The following is a 23182-nucleotide window of genomic DNA, read 5'->3' as shown; positions in this document are numbered from 1 at the left end:
ATACAAATAAAATGAATGACAGTAGGGATGGGTTATCAAGCAGCTGAAAGAGCGTTTGCCATACACGGAGCCACAGAAACAACTGCACCCATTCGGTCTGGCTTTGGAAACGTCCTTGGTCCCTCAGGGGATGAGCCCAAGCTCAAGGTCACGAAGACCTCCTGCAACAATGACTTCTGAAGAGAAGGTGGCAGGTGAGGACAAGCGAGGTTCAATCTGACATTGCTTAACGCTTCTCAGCTGCTATAAATCATACCTTCATAATTATTAAATCAGTACTTGGACAAGCTGTTTACATAGCTGTCTACCCACAAAGTTAAAGTGTTCCCAGATTCTTGTACCTTGTTATATCTTTGCCTGTTGGATAGAATAATCCATGTCAACGACTTCTGTTTGTTCCTTATGAAAATACTGAAAGAACATTAATCACCTTATTTTTTCCTTTTCAAACTACATAGAATGATCTCCTTGACTTGCATTATGAAGCAGGTAATCTGTCTTTTTACTATTCCTGTGCAAATCCACTCCAACGGACTATTATTGCTTTGTTTATAAGGCTTGTTATTTAAATATAAATGTGCTGCACTAAAAATATATTCCACTCATATCAGAATTTCCAGAGGGGGGTGAAAAAAAATTATTATACGTAAATCTTACTGCCATTTTAGTTTTATTGTGGATTAATGTAGTTCTTCATAAGCAAACAACTAGTGCAGATTTGCATAGCCTACTGAAATTAGAAAAAATAATAGAAGCACCTGGTTGATAAGTGGGATTACATTACGTGGTAGCAGGCAACAGCTGAACACAAATACATTATATAGTGTTTCAATTAGTGAAAAGACTATTCACTAAAAAGGTCCTGGAAAAACACTTTGATATTATGAGCAGTCTCCCGCTTTCACACCTGAGTCATAATACACTGCTCTCTCCATCACCTACAATACAGAGTAGAAATCCTTCACGAACTTACATATGTGGGAACAGCATTGACCTTGTTTTACGTCTTGCATGGAAGGTGCTAAGTCTAGTGCTAAAGAGACTGTTCATTATTAACTATAAAAACAATTTGACAAAAAAAAAAAGGGGGGGGGGGGGGGGAGAAACCAACCCCAAGTCCCCTCAATCTTTTGACAGCTCTGCTGCAATAAAGTCTTTTGCAGCTCAAGTTGAAAAGGGTATATCTCTAAAAGCAACCACTTTAATTAGCAGCTTGCCTAATATGCAGAAGCTTGACTACCCTCGACTGGATTTTTTTGTGCTGAGGGTGCAATACGACTCTGCCAGGCAGCCACCAGCCAAAGGAGACCAGCATACTCGCCTCCCCCTCCTTGGCTACATACTCCCACCTTTTCATTTGACAAACCTTGACACTCATCTTGTCCCACAGTAAGCCAGTTCAGAGAGTTAAATTGGCATCTAAAAATAAAAGTTTAAAAAGACGACAAACAGGAAAATGGAGCAGGCAGCAGGGAGCCAGCACGAGGCGAGGGGCAGGAGCACATCCCACAAGATTGGCCTTGCTGTAACACACAGCCACCTTCTGATTGTCACATGCTTGAGACCATTAGCAGAAAGCTGCTGTATTAATTAAAGGCCTCAGAAGACTTCTAATAAGCAATTTCTGGCCAATCTAGCTGTGGCAGCTTAAAACACTACTGCTCCCCAGCGGGTTGAACCTTTCTCCTGCGGCCAGCAACCTTCCCTGTAGCAGAACTGGACAGTGTCTTCTCCCAGGAGCTGTGCACACCCTCGGGTCCGGGGGGGGACATCCATCTGCTCTGCTGCTCCTGCAAGGGGGGGAAATTTCTTCAACCCTATTTTTCTTCTAAACTAAACAAACCTCTTTGTCCCCCTTAATGGAGAAAATATTCTAACATTAAGTAAAAAAACCCCAAAATTTAAAGCTTAGCAACTACTAAAAAAAGTCAACCTCCTCCCGCTTCTCACAGCCTTCTATTAACAGAACTTTACAATAAAAGATAAATGCATTTGTGCATTTGGCAATTCCCTGTGTGCATTTCTGGGAAGGGGGCCATGTAAATGAGTAGCCACCTGATTAGTAACAGGAAGCAAGCAATAGCCTACTATCACCAAAGATTAACATACTGTCACATCGAGTCTGCTCTGCACATGTCTCTTCTTGGGTAAGGTGAGCAACTGTTGCTAGAAAACATACAGCTCTCTCTGCGTACTGTTATTAATTGCCAGTGGTTGTAGTCTTAAGAGTTTCCCATAAAAATGTACAAGCATCCAGCACAGTGACCAAACACCTTTGGCCTGTTACCTATTGACCTTCTCAAGTGAGAATCATAGCTGGAAATTGGAGATTCATAACAAGAACGTGCAGCTACACTGAAGTTACATTTCTCCTCCAGCAATTATCTTTTCTGTGGGTTTTGAAAATGCATGATCTTTACTCGGTAAAGACCATCCAAACTGATAGTTTATCAAGCCTGTATGCCAATGCTTTTGTTCATCTCTCCCAAAAGCATTGAACAAACTAGCAGCTCTCACTTACATGGCAATTAGACAGCAACCCATTACACAACAGAGTCAGTTGAATGCTCAGCTTTTGCCAATTGTTAGAATATCGCTGACACCTCTTTACTGGCTGAAAGTAGTATTTACTAGCCCTTGCTTACCCCCAGACCTGGTCACTAGTAATACACACAGCTCAGATCAAAGCAAGTATATTCCATTCTTTGAGTGTAAACTCAAACAAAACCAAGTATTTTGAAGTCCTTAGCTTGCCACCACTGCCACTGCCAATCGGTCCTAAACCCCATTTGTTCTGTAAGTAGGGCTTACACCTTTTGGACCGATCTGGAGACTTTGCAGAGGCAAAGCTGTACACATACTTCTTTTCCTCCTTACCACCACCAGGTTATCACAGCTGAAACATGCTGCAGCACAAAAGGCAGGTTTCATACTTTTAGTACTATACCACGACTTCTGTTGCAATCTAAAACACTACACTTAAAAAGAAATGGAGTTGGGACTTTACCCATTGGCTGCAAACCTGGCTTCTTCCAGTCCCCAGAGAGCAAAGGTGTTAATTACTGACAAAGTACCCACAGACTAGTGGAGCCATTTGAAGCCTAACAGCACCAGGCCACCACATTCAAAAGCCTAGTCCATCAAACAAAGTATCTAAGTGAGTTTCTGAACAAAATCTGCAGCACTATATTAAATCAGCATACTTTCACCAGAACCACAATCTCTTTCCTCCCATCATGATACTCTCTTTATGGCATGTGTGGCTCTTCAATCAAGCTATGTTACTAGGAAAGGGTTGAAACAGAAAAAAAAAAAAAAAATAGATGTGATAAACCTGGAACAGTGCTTGGTTGGGGGTTCTACTGTTCTGTTAAGCAGCTTGGCATGTATGTGTGAAATAAGGAATATTTGGCAGTAATCTCTTCAGCGGTCAACAGGCAGGCTGGTAGGGATTTACCTCCCCCACAGACACTTGTCAGCACCTACCTATCTACAACCAAGTCCTCCGACCAGTAACTCACTGGGAGCATCCACTGCATAGTTTTGACCCAAGGAAAATCTACACCAAAGATGGCTGGCATAGTGAGACCACAAGGCAATGCTAACTGCTAGCAAATTTACCCTCCACTCAGCTTGCTACAAGAATTGGCACTTGCTATTCATCCAGGCTCTCATGCAAATTGTCTCTGAAACGGGAAGAGTTTAGATCAACTATAAATGCAAATTAAAAACACACACATGCTATACACACACACGAATCTATCTCCCTATTCCATTTATATAATGTGACCTGCTCTAGCAGGGGAGAAAGTGCTGCCAGATCAGTCCACTGAACTGACCAACCTGGGGGCCAGAAGACAGCCAGACACGACAGCTGGGAAGAGGAGGGAAGAAGAAGCCAGGAAGAGACTGCTTGCCTCCACAGTACCAGCCTACCATTACGCTGAAGAACTGCAAGGTCAAAACAGAGCCTTAAACTACTACATAAACTGGAGCCCCTTACAACAGCTTCCCTTATTTACTATGCTTACTTGCTTAGCACTCTTTTTGTTTCCATCACTGGTGTGAAATACAGATGACCTATTCCTCTAGAAGATGACAGGTTGAGGTTTCCAAAAGAAACATTCCTGCCATACACCACACCACCCCCACAAGCCATAAAAAACTAAATAGTAACTTACATATAATGCATGGTTCAAACACCACAGGAAACCTGGTACTCAAAACTCACTGTATGATATAGAGCAAGTTCCAAACACATATGCTTCACTAAGTGCACCAATCCCTAACATCATTTCACAGCATATACCACCAGCTATATACCACAGTATTTCAGGAAGACAAATACTTGTTTTGCAGAGGGGGAAAAACTGCATGAAGTAGATGCTAAAGCTACAGTGTTTAAATGCATATTTTAGTACAAGAGTGCCATTAGTTGTACACACAGCTGAATAAGCAATTGAAAAGTTTGATTTTGAGGAAGCCCAGGGAGAAGACAAGGAGGCCACAATTTCTCAAAACTTGATGAGCTGAGGCAGTGAACCCACAGATCCCATTTCAGTCCCACCCCCCATCCTCATCCTCCTGCATACCCTTTGTCCACCCAGTATTCCTGGCATAACTTTTTGTGGGATCCCAAGATGACCTGGATTGAGGAAACATTACATATTCAGCTAAACAAAGCAAAAACCTAAAAGGAAACAAGATGACAACATCAAAACACTCAACATGCTGCAGTACAGCCTAAGAGAAAGAGCCCAGAAGAGGTCTGTCTGCAAAGAGGAAGCTGGGGGAGGAAAAAAGTAGATAAAAATCTGTGTTGGGTGTAAATGGAAACAAAACAGGAACATTCTCCTTCGCAGCAACTGCAGCAACAAACGTAATATTATTTCAACAGTTCACAATGCATGAAGAAAAACTGAAATGATGCCTTGCCTTCCAGAAAAGCCAGAAAAATATTTGTCATCTTGGCTTCTGTTTTGGGGTTTTGTTTTGGTTTTAACCCAAAAAGGACCAAAGGCACCGAGTTCCCTATTATTAGGCCTGAACCACCCATCTGCTTCTCAAGTGTCCAAATTCCCACAGCCAAAAGCTAGCTACTATTCCTCAAAAAAAAATTTCACCTGCAATACTCAAATGCAGTTTCTTGAGACCTGTGATGTAGCAATCCCACTCATTTCTGAAGCTGGACTGCGCAGGGCAGCAGAAGCAGGGCAGCAGAAAGGGCAAGCCCTCCTGCCCCTTGCCAGCCTCAAGAGAGGAAGGGGATGCCCCCTCGGTCACACTGGTGGCTGCTCCTGCAGACGTGCTGTGAACAAGAGATGAAAACTCATGCAGGTTAAAAATAAAGAACCCTGGCGAAAAGCCTCAATCCCTCTTCCCCTTGCTATTATTTTTAATCCTAACCAGCTCCTTGAACTTACTCATGGTGTGACCCTGCAAGCGGTTGTGTCAGCACAGCTGAGGAATGAGGGGACAAAGCAAGTGCAGAGGGCAGCAAAAATTCCTTAAGATAACGTGCAAGCAACAGTGGCAATGCCATGAAACAATGACCACTGTCTCCCAGGATCACACCTACAGTGGATGTCACCTAAATTTCTAAGCACAAATCATTTCCAAGCCTCTGCCATATCTCATAAAGCCAAAAATAAACACACAAATACTTTTCCCCTGACCAGTAACAGGATGCAATAAACCTTGCAAAATTTCTACTAGTATGGAAGATAACACAGATTTTCTTCTGATGCACCGGAGGGGCTAAGTGGGCATATTAAATAGACTTTGAGTTTGTTGCTCGGCGGGTAGAAAAGGTTGTGGGGACCAGGGGTAGGGGACATGGGAACAGGAACAGAGGGACGTCCAGGAAAGCACCACTCTCCTCACCCCATTGGGCTTCTCAGGGGAATCATAAGGTGGCGCAGAAAACAGGAACACTACTTCTGTTTGGAAAAGAACTTCTTTTATGGTTCATTTTGGCTTGGGACTAGGATGCAAGGAGTGTGGAAGAAAAAGGTTGAGAAAGCATTTTCCGTTTCTCTCTTTTAAATGGCATTTTTCAGACAGCCTGTTGTGGTTCTTACTTCATACAGAGGACAACTCCCAGCCTCCTGCATTCTCAGCATATTTTCTATAATAGATTGGCTTGAGTACTATGATTTTAACCCACATTTTGCACATTCAGGATAAGAACTCATAAGAGTTCAACAAGGACCTCATAACTGACTTTTAGGAAAGAGAAGGCAGCTCGCTACAGCAGTATCTCAAAGTAGTCCTTTGCAACCGATACTCACCACACTGCCTAACTACACAGCTTCTCTTCTCAGAAGCATCTGTTTTATTCTTTTTTAAACTTGACATGGTTTCATTCACAGAAAATTAAAAATAAGAACAGTAAGACTAGCTACTTTAGTGATGCTTTCCTTGAAATTACACACATATGTATTGACATGTCCCCAAGAGGCCAAAGCCAGGGGAGAAGGATGGAGGGCAGGAGCAGAGAGAGTCATAAGGCGCTTAATTTAGCAATCACCTACCGCAAAAGAACAACTGCTTTTCCATGCTTTCCAAAACAACAAGAACCATCTATACCAATGGATGAAGCAAAATTTACTATATCCTCACTGTCACTAGAAGGACTCCACACTGGAAAGTCTGTTTATGGTAGGGCAGCATGTGCAACCATACCCTACTGGTTGCATAATCAAAACCTTATAGCACAAAAAGGACAAAGCAGAAAGGCTATGCTTTAATCATAATGCACAACTGACCTTTTCCTCGAGGGCCCTTCTTCAAAATCTGAAGAACTAACATCGTTGCTCGTTGAGGACACTTGCGATGCATCGTCCTTCTCATTCTCCAGCTGTTCTGATCCCGGTCCTAATCCTTTAGATTGGCCATTAGTGAGAAGTCCTGCAAACGTGACAAAGTAGTACACAATATTCAAAACCTGCATTACCAGTGCCAAATGGATTTTATAAAAATTCATGCGTGACACTAACAATAGATGTCCAAAGCAACCGTCTTGCAAAGACATGCTGATAACATTGATTTTGCACAGAGGTACTCCAATAAAAACCTGCTTGATGGTGTGTTTCTGATTTGGTTAACTGTAAGGCTCCAATCCCAAATAACCATGCTATGGGTGCTTGCAATAGTATTTATATTCTTGTCACACCCCTCATTCGAAAAGGGACACAGCTTAGTCAAACTCATAGCTGTTTCACAGAACTCCTGTTGACTGGCACTGATGAGAGTTTTTTTGCATTTATATGTAGATCAATATAAAATTAAGGTACCATTTGGTCCAATTTGTCATCCTCTTGCTCTTCATTCTGCTGCTTCCAACTACTGCAATTCATGAACCTTTAAAAAAATCCTAAATCCCAAAGGGGTGAACATCAGGTGTCTGTTTTTCAACTCTGATTCTTCTGGCAAAGTGTCACTCATCTACAGAAACTCCAGACTACCAGCAAAGGTACACAGGGCAGGAGAAACATCTGCCTTCCCTTTTGTGCTTTTCTCTCCTGGAGGAATACTACAGCAAGCAGAGTCACGTAGATGGAAGACAGCATTGGGCCCTATACAAGCATAACATTTAACAAACTCTGTGTGTTCTACTCAAACAAGTCACTACAGTATAATACAACTCTTACAAACACGAGCAGACAGACAGTGAAACCGCTCATACTTAAGGAAGAATAGTAACATGTTTTTCAGTAAGCTTTGGGATGATGCCCTTCCAAGATAAGCTGGGCAGGAAGGCTGGTAAGAGTACTAAACCAAAAATGCTTAGTAATAACAGCAGTACAAAACTTTCCACCAGTGCCGCATCAGCATTACACCACTTCAGACCTCTGTTTTCAGGAAAATCACCATTTAGCACCATTAATGCACTTACTCATTGCATAACCGAATATTCAACCAAGCTGAGCTTCAAAGAGACACTGATGCATAACCAAAGCAAGGCACCTCCTCCAGCAAGCTGCCTGTTCTAAGTACTGGCATCCTGGCCACAGCCATGGCCAAATGCTCCTTTCCCTCAACGCCATTTACCCACTGCTTGCTTTGGCACTACAACTGCGTGCGATATATTGTCTGCTAGCAGGCTCCGGACCTTTCAGCACTTCTGATTCCAATCTAATTGCTCTGATTGCCCATTTTAAAACGGCCTAATCCAAAGTCTGCATCATACCACTACACCATATCGCTCTCTTCTTTCTCCAATCAAAGTTTGGTCTTACTCATTCTGAACTACACCAAATTTCTCTTTACTTGAAGTCAGAAGTGGCTACATGGTGGCCACATGCTGTAGTTTTTGTACACTGTTTTGAAAATACTACCTACAAAGCAGAAACCTGAAATTTTTCTTGTGGGGAAGATGCAGTGAATTGGTAGCTCAATTTTTTTCTTCCTGATATGGAGCCCACAAAGCAAAAGTTGAAAGTAAGCACCGATTTTTGCATTAAAATGTCTCTTCTAGCCAGCCTAAGACTGGCAGAGAAAAGTTAAATGACCCAATTTATATTTTCACTCCCCTTCTGTTGAATTCCTTTCAATGCTTCCTTTCCATTAAAGAGATCTCAAACTGTGACCCAACAAATAATACAAATTTCAGTATCAGCACATGATATTACAACAGGGTTTGTAACGTAACATAAAGATATGACGCAAGGTGACAGCATCCCTTCAAAGCATTCCCAAGGAAATGAAGGCGACCTTTTAAAAGACATTGACTAGATTATACTTCTAATGCTGAATTCACCCTCACTAGAAGCCCTAGTGCCCAAGTTTATTCTTAAAAAAGTTTCAACTTTTGCTTTACATTTTTCCATGAACCACTGCTGATAAAATTTACAATTTTTGAACTCCAGAGGAGTCTAAATCAAGCATATCATTTGAGGCCTTATACTCAGTAACTTAACTCTTATGGCAGAATTTGATTAGGTTTTCCAAAAGCAATATTTGTTCTGGAGACTTGCCATATGTAAAACCCAGCAACCTGAAATATATGAGTCAAGAAAATCACCTTTCAGGTTGTCAACTTGCACGCACATGGAAGGCAATTTTTATTCGTCCTTTCACCCTGCCAAACCATCAGTGCACTTGGGAGACAAGCATGATTTGTGTCCCTTAAGGAAAAATAGTGGTTTGTCTACTATTATTCATCATATCCAGCAACATCCCAAAACGCAATAAATATTGCTGATAACTGAAGTTAGCTATCGTCAGCTGAAACCAATTAGAACAAGTGCCCTAAAACAGAGGCATAAAACTACAAATGAGAGATACTGATAAATAATGGGAACAAGTGTAGTGCTCTATAGGTTGTCAGGGCCAGCATAAGTGCAAAAATCCACTCTGAAGTGATGAAAGGCACAGACAGCCACAGTCCACAGCCTCCTTCCAAGCACTGGAGAGAAAACACATGCTAAAGCAGGCTGTTACAAAGTTTAGTGCCACTCAATCATTTTTATATCAAATGTGTTCAGTTTGCCCCCAGATACCTCTTCCTTCAAACACCATTCCTGCTATCTGTAACTGCAGTAAACCACATTCTGTTCTGCTGCACATCAGTTGGGAGCTATAAAGGGTCTGGAGGCCCCGGGACGGGGTGGGGACCCCACGTTTCTGCCAAGTGACACTGAGGCACCCCCATCACCATTGACATGTTGGCACTGGTGCAGCTGACAGGACATACGGGTCTGCTGGTGCACTGCAGGAACAGAGTCTGGCACACATCAGTCCACGTGGGTTTGACTCTCCAAAGTCAACCGGGCTACAGGAAGCAGCAGGCATTTGTGTTTCTTAAAAGCTAAGTACTGCAATTGTATATGTATATAAAGAGGCAAAAGCAACCGGGCAAGAAAATACTCTTTTGCATAGTCTGGAGAGCTGGACCACTCTTTAATCCTGGCTACTTCAGAGCACCCAGCAACAGTCAAGGAACCAGCAACCCATCAAGAGCCAAATAAAATCAGAGACAAATAGGTCTTCTACTGCTTTTCCATGGGTCTGCCCTTCAACCTCCAAATCACGAAGCCAGCGAGCCCTGGCTCATGGCAAAGCCCGTGACTGGTTATGTTCTCAGCTGCCAGAGAGCTGGCAGCAGCTGCCTGCCTCTTGCCCACTAGGCTCATCTCAGCCTCAGCTCTCATTGCCTTCTCCCTTGGCAGCTGGACTCGTGACCAACCACAAGGCCTGAATAACTAGGCAGAATAAATCAGGGTTGATAAAAATAGACTTTATTCCTGTAATATAAAGTGTTTGTTTTAAAAGTCAAATTAGATTTTTTAATATTTTTTTAAAAACTAAACCTCATCAAAATTAAATTTGAAAGTACAGCAACTTGGATTATAAGTCAGTGTAGGATTTCATATATTAAAATGACTTACATGAAATAATAATTTATACATGGAGTGAAGCAGTGCACATTTGCTGCCAAAGTTTAAAAGGAACTGAAACACTGAACGGCTCAAAGTCACTGAATAAACACTACTTTAAGTCAGTAATAATGAATTATTTAATTAAGTCAGAAATACAGGAACTCGCATATCAAGTGACATCTATGGTCCCTTAAATACACTGTCCTGGCTTTAACTGATCAAGACTAGATACTTTAAGAGAAAGGCCAATTACTAATTCCTAGTAATTAAAATGGGTAGCTTAAAACTGAACCGTAGAGATCTTAACATCCTTTCTAAAAATGTATCTTAGCCACATAAATGTCAACTTCACAGTTTTGCCGAATTCTTTTTTAAACTTCCGCATATGCTGCAATAGCAAACTGTAATTTTAGTTACACACTGTTTAAAAAGAAAAGGGAAAAAAAAAAAGACACACCAAAATTCCACTTATCAGCTTCTAACTGCATTAAGCAGCAAACGTGAATATTGCAACCACTCCATTACAAGCCAGGGAAAGCAGAAAAGCCCTTTCTGCCTTCCAGACCCCAGTCATTATTAAAGAGACTTCTATCACCTCCTTTTTATTTGCCTTCCACGTTCTGAATGTTTCCAAATCTGTCTGTGGCTACAAGTTTGTTTTTTCACATGCAGGAAGGACATGCTCTGCACACAGCCTGCTCTGCGACAAACAGAACCATACACTCCAAGGTGATCCAGACAGAATACGGATATCATGGCTTTACAACCTTTGCAGAGCATGCTCCCTCTTGCTCCCACAGCATCTCACTATCCTCTTTGCTTCTTGACTGTAGTTGTTAACAGAGCAGAGGTCTTGCTGAGCCTTCTCCAGCAATGGCCATGTCCCTTTCACCAAAAACAGTCTATGTAAAGAACAGTTAAATCTGCTTAAATGAGCTTACTTCAGGAGGCTTGTACTGACTCAACCGGATTGCTTCTCATAATAGCCTAGCAAGTAAGACTTACTATTCCAGTGCAGACAGGGCTTAATTTATATTGGTACAGATTCGCTAACCTTACCATTTTTGGTGATACACACACACTCTTAGCAGCAATTTACAACTTTGTACTCAAGCCATGATCTAACCCATCTCTGGTCATCTGGAGAGATGGCTGACAGGCATGTGCAGGGCAGGTCTTGGGAGCACCTGAACACATGATGCAAAATCATACTACCTGGGGACATACCATACAATAAAACATCATGTGAGTGAAAATACACAGGATGAAAACAGAGGAGGAAGAGAGAAGCAGAAAGCAGCAACATTAGGGAAGATGGAAAAAATGCAAGGGAGGGTTTGGGGTTGGTTAGTTGGTTTTAAGAACAGATGAGATTACAGTTACTGGTATGTTCTTCATTATTAAAGTTACTGAATAATCAGGAAACAAAAGGCAAGCATCTGAACAAATCTCAGCATCACGTGGTTAGTTGAACACAGTAGTTGGGTGAAGGGACTTTCACAATGTTTCCAAAACAATATTTCTACATCCCTTACTCTAATGCCAACAAGGCATCTAAGCACGAACATTTCCAAGTTCTTACAACAAGATAGCAACACCTATTTTGGTTCGCCATTTCCCAGTCCTAAAGCAGCTTAGGAAAAGAAATACATTCAATTTTATTTCCAGTCAGTTCTCACAGTCAGAGGCAAGCCACAAAGCCATCACGTTAGAAAAATCAGCAGTCAACACCACACAAACACGAGCCAAAGATACCAAAGCATTAACTGGCCTAAATAAGGGGGATTTCAACATGACCGTATTCACAGATTTCTATGTGGGATGAACACCTAACAGCAGGTCCACAAAATGCAGGCAGGGCAGGGGAGCCACACTGCAAATCTCAGCTATATGTGAAATATATAACTCTGCTCCCGGGTGCTTCTTGACCACACAGGGACACCCACCTCCTACTGCCAAGAGATACTGCGTTTGCCTACCCCCGGCCCCCCCCTCCTTGCATTCCTCCCTGATCCCTGCAAGCTGAACTCCTCCGGGCTGGTACAAAGGCCCAGTTTCCAGGGCAATTGGCAAAACAAACAAACACAAGTCACAAGAAGTTAAAAAAGTGGATTTACTCGAAGCAGCGTTCTCACTGCGCTGGAACAGCAGTGTTATTTATGAAAGCATGCAATAGCACGGATTGTAGCTACACAGGAATGGAGCTAAAGCTTTGTTCACTTACGGAATAGCATGCCTGTCCAAACTTCAGCTGTGCAGTCTTGGGAGCTGTACAGGAAACCTTGGTTTAAAAAAAATTAGTGATGTTGTTCTTTTTGCACTGTCCCATTTATGGGAGCTGCCACAAATGTTAGCAAGCAAGGGGTTTAATTGCAAAGTTAGAAAGCTAGGGGGTTAACCATCCCACACCATGGTCTGAAAGGTCTGCGCCACCTGAACACAGACAAACTCTTGGGTATAACCACACTGTGGAATACCGCCCACTTGAGTTCTATGCCTAAAATAGAGGGGAAAAAAGTTACTACTTTCAGCTCTTGAAGTATTTACTCTGGCCCTTAGCTTCACACAGGTAATATTCTGTATGAAAATCAACATATAATGAACTGGTGGCTCAACTCTTGTTTTCCTTCAACCCAAGAACTACGGGACTTCACAGTTTATTATGAGCTATAACTTCATACGCAAGTTTACTTGCAAAGTATCATTAATGAATAGTCCCCACCCATTTTCCAGAAGTAATAGACAAACAGCTGCAATACAATACAAATTCACATCCCGTTGTCTGTAACGCTAAATTTATCTTCTATCAAAAACGCCCTTACATACTAGACTACATGCTAAAACACTACCAAAATCTTGGTAGGCATGTTAAATAAAAGCATTAATTATTTGATGCCAAGTTAAAACATACCGGTATCTCTAAAACATCTGCAGTCTGCATTAATCAGTATACTGTACAGAGTTACTCTATTTAGCTGTTGTATAGCTATGCACAAAAGATAATTTAGTTTTATAGTGCAAATGCCATCTGTCACATTGTCACAGCATGACATGATATCACATTACATATTAAACAGTCAACACGCCTTGAAAATAAGGCCTATTTTCATGCCATGGTTGTCTTAGAGACTAAAGAACTGGGTTTTCATGATAGTAACATAATTTAAAAACAAAACAAAACAAAACATTTTTCTCTGGGATCAGAGATACCAATTCCCTGTCCATTTTTTTTAAGGATAGTTGTCAAAGAAAATGCTATTTTGATCTCATTCAGTGATGCAAACCCACAACAGTTTTCTGTCTCTAAATAAAAAAAACACAGCATGAAACAGTTGTCGTTTATACCACATGATGCTCTCAGTCGCCACCATGATGGTAATTAACAGTACGTGCACTTTTCAGATGACAAGCCACTGGACATTAGGTTGATTGGGGGACATAATGAAACATATGCATAAAGCAGTACTGTTATGCCAAAAACTGTTAGCAAATAGTTTGTACAGTCTTCATAAATTACTAGAAGAGTGCTTTTATATGTAGAAATAAATCATTACTACGGAAGCCAAGCATGAATGACATTACAGCACAAGATGTGTTTGTCAGTCTGTCAAAAGACAAGATCACCAAAGAGAACTGATTAAATAACACAGGTTGAAAGAAGCTCCTTATTCTCATTACATCTCCATCCAAAATTGCCATTAAGCAACGAAAGACATTTATGTGACTTTGTTTCCAGCATACGAGCCCATTATCAAGTACCTGTTAGCAGCATTAATTGAAATTATATTGTTCTGGTGTTTCAACACAACACTTTTAAGGGTGTTTCGTTTTGTTTTCGTTGAGAGGAGTTTGGATGAGGGGGGCTGGTGGTGGCATTAAACTCGTAGAAACAAGAATATAACAGTAAAAAATGAACCTAATTTATTTCTGCCAGGAAACTACCCCAGGCCATAGGACATACTTCAAGCCTCAGTTTTATTTATGAAATATGCATCTGGAAGAAATTTAAACAAACAAACAAACAAAAAAAACCAAAACCCACAAAAAAAACCCCTACCAATGCCTACAACATATCATATACAGAGAAAAACCTCACCTGAAGTCTATAGAATCATAGAAGATCTCAAGTTGGAAGGGATCCATACGGATCGAGCCTACCTCCCTGTTCCTCGCAGGTCTACCTAACACTAAACCAAAAAACAGCGCACTTCTTGCCGTCCTCAGGCTCAGGTGCTTTGGGCTACAGCTGCCAGTTTGTACTGGGACAGGGCCAAGGGTTCCAGTTTGTACTGGGACGGGGCCCAGTCCGTACTTCTGTTATTTTAGGTTTATTAAAAAAAAAAAAAAAAAAAAAAAATTCTATTCAAAGCGTCACACCTCTCTGATTACTCTGCTTTTAAGGACGCAATGAAAACTCCAAACCCCAGATTCCCCCAGGGAATCACACGACCCCTTCTAGCATCTTATTTTTCATAAGGCTGAACAGAGGCCATCAGCCTGGGCACCACCATGGTGTGGCCTGGATGAGGGTAGGAACAGGAGTACCAAATAGGCTGAGCAGCAGGGTGGGTGTTCATACACAGGTGAAGGGGATAGCAGCAGTAATGCTGACTCCAAAAAAGCTGGGGGGGAACAAATACACATCTCCTAAATCCCCTACCTACAAATGCAGGGAGCTGACTAAGAGCTTAAAACCACAATTTTTATTTTTTTAAAGAGACAAAAACAAGGAAACCCAAGGAACAGTTGCCCCAAGACCCAAAGGCTAGGGCTGTCCTGAATGAAGCAGAACAGAGAGGAGGAAAGAGGGCTGATGGCCACCACCTTACCAGCTGCTCCCTGTTATATCAGTACCATTGTGCTATCGGAGCTCCTACCAATTGCCCCTGGAGCTGTATGATAAAGGGAGAGCAGCAGCTTTTATAATAAGTAGGTACCAGGCCATGTAAAGGTCATTAAGTTTTGACAAACAGAAACACAGTGAATTTTATAGTACCGTAAGCACTACCTGTTAGCACTGGGGAAACAAGCACCATGTACTCCTCCCATGTGTTGCCAAGGTATCACATCACAGCATTTGATGTATGCAGCTTGCATCCACCTCTGTCCCCCAGCCACCTTAGACTGCAATCAGAAAGCTTCGGAGGAACAAGAGGCCTCTAAACGCAAGCTATAGACCTTTGCTGTTCAGAGAGATGTGGGTGGAGAAGGCACGAAGCCCTTTGCAGCAGCAAGGGAACACTGTCACCAGAAGAAAGCCTGGATAGGACACAGGGACCTGGACCTGGTCCAGATGCAGCCACCACCAAGCAGGTGCCCCTGGAGAGGTCACCTCCCCTCCACACACCCCAGCTCACCCACCCGTAAAATAAAGGTAGCGAGATCAGCCTCCACGGTGAACTGCGGGGAGGGGTACAGACAGTAAGCATGACATGAGATGTGGGTTTATTATTATTAAAATCCCTCAGTGGTGTGTGCCCCGTGTTGATTTTGGCGTTGGACAGAGTGACTTTATGTCTCCCTGAGGAGAACAAGTGGCCTTTGATTTGCAAGCTATGCCAGGGACATCTGTCCTACAGGGCATTTTCCCTTGTTTGGTAGTTACATATGCAATCTGGAAACAGAGTTAAACATGCATTTTATTTGAAATTACAGGCACAAGCAGGTCTGCAAGTGTAATTTATCTCTATTTAGTTCAAGGATATCAGTGATAGAAAAATCAGCATAACCACTGAGAGAGAGAAAAGTCTAAGTTCTCAGGTATTAACAAAATCATCAGTGACATATGAATAAATTATTCTTTGGGGTTTATGCCAAAACCATCAGGTCTTGTTTATCCTGCCTTTTCTGGAGAATTTTAGGGGTGAATGGAGCAGCAGTGGGGTAATATTCCACAAGAGGGGAGAGTAAAGACAACCCTCGACATGTCTGTGAAAGAAAGCATTTAATTTTAAAATGTTTCGTTCCTTCCACTTTTACTTGGTTTGTATCTATTGAACAGTTATTTGGAGGAAAGTTACTAACTCAGTTTCCAAAGTATTTGCACTCGTTCTTCACAAATATCCCCTCATGTGAGGGAGAGAGCATGGATTATTCTGGTAAATAAGAATTAAGTAAAGCAAGCTAGTCAGCATTTTAGGTCTTTGTCACCTATATGGGAGCACTAAGTGAGAGCAAGTCCTCCCCCTTCTGAAGCACTTTTACAGATCCATTTTAACTGTAATACACCACTAGCGGTCCCATTTTTTAGTCAGTTATTTCCCCCCACCTCAGCATCACAGGGATGTGCTTTTAGAGCCAGTGACATACCTTACCCTGTTTCAGAGTTAAACTCCCACTAGGAATGGATGGACAAAGGAACAATAAATCCACGCTTCGAAAATACCCATATGTTGGCACCGAGGGACTAGACAGATTAGTAAAAAAGAAAAAAAAAAAGGGAAAAAAAAAGATTCTGGTATTTTAAGTAACATGAGAAGGAAAGCTATGCCAAGAGCATGTCTCCAGACAACAGCTATTCTACACTAGAAAGTAAAAATTAGCAATTGTGTCTCCACAGAGTATAAATGAAGGAGGAAGAAAGAAGGTGAAGGCAAACACAGTCAAGCAAGGAAGAGCCTGCTAATTGGAAGAAAATACAACACATGAATGTGCAAATAAAACAACAAGGGAAATAAAAAGAGATGCAAAGTCTCACTGGTAAGAATGAACACTTGGGAGCCCAAAAAGGGAGAGACATGCAGCTAAAACCCAGAGGCTTAGCAAAGCTTGGCTCTATGTGTTACAATTTCTATGAAACCCTTACAGGCTATATAATTCAAAAACAGCGTATCTGCACGAAATCAGATACAACAGCGAAACAGCATATTGATGAACATTTGCTACACACTTTTCCTCTAACGAAGCACGGTTCCTACTGATCTGTGGTGAGGGATCACACAAACAGGCTGGGCTTACAATCTCAGCAGACAGAGGTGATGAAAGGCCCGTTTCTGGAACCGGTGTCACGGACAGCCAGCATCTTCCCACTGCGAAGGCAGCTGCTGGCAGCAGCGGAGAAGGATGGGGCCAGCCCTCTGCTGCACCCTTCAGAGGGAGCTCAGCCCTTCAGAGCTGTGGCATGGCACTTCAGTAACCTCCACGCTCCTCCAGAGGACCAGGCTAGCCCTCCTCCATTTGCAAATGGGAGGCAGCAAGAACAGGCAGCCTGAGTTACTTCCTTCTCAAGTAAACTGAATTGAATTAAATGATCAGAGGAAAAAATGTGGGCCTTGACTTCTACGTACACCTCAAAAGTGAGCAAAACACCAGACTCTGGAACAGGAGGAGGGATCTAGCACAGCAGCATGCCATAGGAAAAACGATGGGGAAAAAGATGACAGAAGCGCCAGAAAGCCCTTTTGGGGAGGTTATCCTCTGCTTGTCTCTAATTTTGCCCCCGTGTGACAAAAGCCGTGAAAGGCAAACGCTGAATGACATACTTCTAATTCCATAGTCCCATTTAATATTTTAATGCATGTCATTGAGGATTTGCCTTTCATGACTTTTGCCAGGAGCACGGGCAGCCCTCCAGACAGATAGAAGAAATACTTTTTCCCCTGATGTGACACAAGCTATGAAGATCTTGTTTGCTGCAAGAACACACAACCTGGCGATGCAGCAGCAACCCTCCCACGCAGCCAGCAGATGTGGGTACAGATTCAGCCCTCTCTTCACTGGAAATGCTCTGAGCCTTCAGTCAAAGAAAAGGAGGGGAAAAGTCCTCCTCCTGTCCTGGGAAAAAATAATTGAGCTAAATGCTAGATGTTCTACAAGAACTCAAGTTACATATGACAGATATTTGAATTAAACCGCTTTAATTACTTTCACTCCACATTTTCAATAACTTTTTAGTGAACATGCCCTCCCTAACTCTGAGATCATCCATCAGCCAGCTATAGGAGTCAAGCTGTCAACCTCTTTCGCTGACAAGGATTTTTTTTTTTTTTTCCTGGCATGCCACCTCCTTCTACTAAGCGCCTGAATTATGATCTCCAAGTTTAGAGCAATTAAATATCCACCGACTTCAGGAAAAAAAGAAAAAAAAAAAAAAGGCCACAGTCACTTTTAACTTAACACCCTAGCCTCTTCAGCAATGTGCCGGGCAGCCCTTCGCTGCCCCAGGAGGTCAGGGCAGCCTGGCTGGACCGCAGGCAGTGCCGCACGGCAGGGAGGCAGGATGCCTCCCACAACGCCAGGGATGCGCTGGCACTGCCTGCAGCCAAATTTCCAGTTCCCTGCCAGCCTGAGCGCTCACGTATCTGTCGAGAGCCTTAACATAGGCTTGACAACCACGCCAGCATAAGGCCCTGTGACATCCCAGGAGGAGGGGAGGGAAGAAAGCTGCCTGAGCAATTCTCAAACACTTTTTTCTAAGCCATTGGTTTCCCAGGCTTTTGTCTGTAACCCTAAGTTTCATCCATGATGCTCACTGCCTTGCTGCTAGTAGGGAAAGGCGATTCTCTTCAGGGCAAAACCAGCAACGGCTTTTCCTGGGAGTAAACCCTTCCCCTTGACACCATCTACCCAGTGTGCCATTTATTTCCTCTCCTTCACAGAAAGCAGCTACAAAGGCACTGTAAAACAACACAAAAAACTCAAAACACCTGGAAAGCCACCAAAACTTGGCCTTTGAACTTTTGGGACACCTTCCTCCTTGTTATTGGTTTTATGTCTAGCTTGCTAAATTTATTCTAAAAACATTTTTTTTTTAAAATACTCAGCATGATTTTAACATATGAAACAGCAATGTGGCCATAAAAAGGTTGGGGTTTTTTTCCCATACAGTAAGCAAACTTATTTTAAAAACCAGGCTGCTTAAAAAAACCCAAAACAAACCAAAAAAACCCCACCTATCTTTCTGTGAAATCTGTACTTGCAGAACTGTATTCACCCCTTCCCAGACGGAAGGGTTTGGGGTTTTTTTTTTGGTGGAGACAGGCAAGTGAGTATCATTTCCTCACTCTCTTAAATTAAAGGTTGGAGGAGTACACTTCATGCTCAGCATGAAGAGCTGCTCTGCTGTTTTGACTCGGCCCCCTGTAATCTGTTCACAGAGCTATTGTCAGAGGAGAGGAGGCTCGTGACAGTGACAGTAAAACGTTTAGACCAACTGCCGCAAACTGAAATCACAAGTGCAATATGAAAGCCCGATGCGAATGAACAAATTGTTCTGCCATTGGCGTGCACGGGAGCGATGACATTTCACCTCTATTCGAGCAGTAAGCCTTTGCCTAAGGTGAGGATCCCAAGCCTGTCTCCTACACGATGCCGACAGCAGTGGCAGGGGTTGGCAGATGTCTCTAATGCACAGCAACCATCTACCGGCTGGGCACGTACAATGAAAAAAAAAAACCACACCGGGAAATAAATCTGTAGCTGGAAGGTGCTTAGGAGAAATCCCTGCCCTCCCAGACTGGCTCCAGCGCTGCAGTGACTGGAGAGCACGTGAGAGGACAAAGCAGGAGGAGCCCATGCTTGGCCATCAGCTGAGCTCCGAAGATCTCACCGCAGGAATGATGTGCAGGCCAAAGCAAGAGCAACACAAGCTTAAAGGCATCGGATAACGTAAACTTCAGCCACCTGCCAGAGCTTACGTAGAGACCATTCTCATTTTAATTGGAGGAATAACTAATTCTCACCAGCATTAATGCAGTTCTCCAAAGCATCGGCATATGAAACGTCAGCGCTGTAACAGCCTTTAAGGAAACACTCCTCAAATGCCAAGCAATTTCCATCTCTATTTCTAGCTCTTGAGACCAGCAGCTTAACCTTACTTTCACCTCCCTTTTGTGAGCTCTAAAGGCAGACCACAGGGGGAAGAGACGAGAGCTGGGGTAGGGGGCCAGCCACTTGAAAACCTGATGCTGGAGAAAGGGCTTCTGAAATGTTAAGGAGACTTCCCGACACACCACCCCCCAGCGGAGCTGAAGAAATTCCACTACCATGAAAAACATTCTGCTGCTATTAAACAGCTTTTTTTGCTCACATTTCAGGGCATCAGAAGGGGAAATGAAACAACATTAGCTGCTTCCTGACTTAACAGAAACCTTGGAACAACCATCAACACACACTTATACAATCAAGACTATACAGTGATGTGTATTTAACCATTTTATCTTTCCAAATAAGCAAAGGAGACAAAGTACTATGTTGCAATTTTCAAAGAATACTGATCTCCCCCCCGCCCCCAAACAAGAATTCATCGCACAGAATTTTCCTTCCATCCATTCATGTAACCAAAGGCTGATACCCCTTAGCATATTTCTTGTTTTAAGTACAGCATCAGAGAAACGGGGGTGAGGGGGTGGGAGGTGTGTGCAATGGAACAGCATAGAAATGCAGGATGAAAACAGTAAGTGAGCTTTCAAAATATACCCAAGAGGCTGTGTGTATGCTGAAGTTCACCATTGTATTACTACAATAAAACAAAAAAAAAACAAAAAAAATATTCAGGGCCAAAAGTACATTATTGATATTCAAAAACCCCACTACATAACTCTATTTCAAGATGACATGACAATACTGGAGAGAAGGAAAAAAAAAAAAAAGAGACACTAAAATGACAACTGGAATCCCTCTGTACATTCACAGTACCCTATAAAAAGCTAAAGAGACATATTAAACTGAAATAGACAACAAAAGTCTTCCTGGAGTTAGAACTACACTGTTTCAAGGGATCTCTACAAAGCTCAACTTAAGCAACAAAGACTATTAAATAGTATTAATGCTTAGCATGCATTTAGCACTTTGTGTGTTCAAAGTGCTAACACACACACCCCCAGCCCCCCCAAAAAACACCAAACAAAACCATACTGAACAAATGGGAGAAGAATTCTGCCTGTCCCCACATGTGGTGAGGCTATAGCAACATCTGTCCTGCAGCGGGAGAAGACGTCCTGCTTCCTAACCCTAGCCCCACATGGTGGGATGAGGCAGAAAGGACGGCATCAAGCACGCTGTGGGTATTGGAACTCCCCTCCCAACAGGGGAGGATGGACCAATCTAGTGGGAAAGCAGCACTGCACGTATGCCACGCTGCATTTTGGAAGAGGGGCAGTACACAGAGCGGGAATCACTGTTGTCAGCATCAAAGCTGGGACCCCAATTAGCCCATAACCTGCACCAGCTGGCTTGATGCACTGACAGCCTTTGCTTCTTCACACACTCAGGCCACCCATGTCAAGGTTTAACTCCCATGTAAAACTGTTTATTAGTAACACCGAACAGCTACACAGTAAGAACGAGAATGAATATGAACAAAACCATAATTTTAAACACCCCCCTTCCCCCAAAAAGCCCCCCACACCCCCATCCCATTTAATGGTAAAAAGAAAATGCATGACCGGATCCCAAGTGGCGAGCAGAATATGAGATGGAAGGAGAGTCCAGGTTTTTTTCCCTACTGGTATGTAAAAATCAGGAAGTACTTTGGCAGAAGCTAGATAGATAAAAGTGGACCACTTGTAAAAGAACAGGGTAGACTTTTTACATTTAATTTCTTTCGAACTTAAAATCTGCCTCGGAGATATTATGGAAAACACTTTCAAGTTTAAAAAAAAAAAGCCATTGGGGACATGAAGGCCTCATTGTTTTCCCCAAACTTTATATGTCAACACATACACATGCATAAAAAAAAATCCTTACCTCCCTTCTGAGACATTAAATCCACACAATGTTTCTTGGAAAGGGTAAAAAGAAAATGTAGGTCAAGATGTTGAGATAGGGATTGCTTCTGAAAGATGAAAGCATAAGAGGACTAAGCTTTCATTCCTTATGTTTCTTTGAGATTTCAAACAGAGTGTTATTTGATAATGGTTCCTTTCAGAAAATTGGAATTTAATATAGCTAATTATAAGTTAGAGAATTAATGTACAGTCAGTACTCCAACTGAGCTGGTATACCATGGTGATGCTTTTTACCAGCATGTCCCCAGTGCTTATTATAGATCTTTTCACCAAATACTAAGGCCAATCTGCTCTCGCATTAGGCTGGATGGCCCAGAAGTAGGGGGGGCGCACACGAGGGTAGGAAAAAAAGAAATCTATGATCTCCACAGCTGCAGCACTGAGCCTGCAGCAAGGAGCCTGGAGTTGTCCGCACGGCACGGCGCGGTGCAGGAACAGACCCTCCCACTTCAAAGGGAGCACAGAAAATAAGAGGACAAAGAATGAAAAACACAAGTAGCTGGAGAGGAAAAGTACACAGAGAAAGAGGAAAACATATCTTCCTCCTTCCGATTAAAAGGGAGGGAAAAGGACAATGACAAAAGATTAAGAGTATAGGCAAACACAAAGGGAGGGAGTACTCCTAATTGTCCAGTATTAACATGGACGTATCTGAGAATTATTTGTCCTATGACCAATCATAAGTTAAAAATCCTGACCTACATTTCACAGAGAACAAGTGGTATAAATAGGAATATCCCTCACAACACGCACCCGCAACAGATACGGCTAGATTTGGACCGGGAGCAATTTCTCTGCAATTTGGAAGGAAGCCGCGTGTCAGTGTTTCAGGGACCTATGCAGGTTTGAGATGCTCTGTTTCTAGAGATGGCATAAAAGGTGTTCAGCAGCATCAGCTATACATCACCGGCTAGTACGTAAAGTAAAACTGTAGCTTGCATAGTCTTAAACACAGATCATGCTTGAGTGAGTTTTGAGGGGAAAAACGTGTATCACTTGAAGCGCTGCAATCCGCAAGGTTCCACCAGCATTCCCTTTGTTTTTCACTGTAGTTTCCAACTAAATACTAAGCCA

At 42.5% G+C, this 23182-nt stretch overlaps 1 protein-coding gene across 3 annotated transcripts in view; it reads right to left on the bottom strand.

Moving 5' to 3' along the window:
* Window positions 1-23182, bottom strand: part of JARID2 (jumonji and AT-rich interaction domain containing 2) — a 224186-nt gene that overhangs the window by 92176 nt on the left and 108828 nt on the right. For 2 of the 3 annotated variants that reach the window (XM_075052293.1, XM_075052291.1), the window contains exon 3: window positions 6768-6909. The exons of the other annotated variant lie outside the window; for it this stretch is intronic. In XM_075052293.1, the coding sequence (XP_074908394.1) occupies window positions 6768-6909 (142 nt within the window). The remainder of the gene's footprint in view (window positions 1-6767; window positions 6910-23182) is intronic. 3 annotated transcript variants of the gene reach the window in all.

Source organism: Buteo buteo, chromosome 20 (genome assembly GCF_964188355.1).
Source record: "Buteo buteo chromosome 20, bButBut1.hap1.1, whole genome shotgun sequence".
Taxonomy (NCBI): domain Eukaryota; kingdom Metazoa; phylum Chordata; class Aves; order Accipitriformes; family Accipitridae; genus Buteo; species Buteo buteo.
This window is presented reverse-complemented; position numbering and strand designations above follow the sequence as displayed.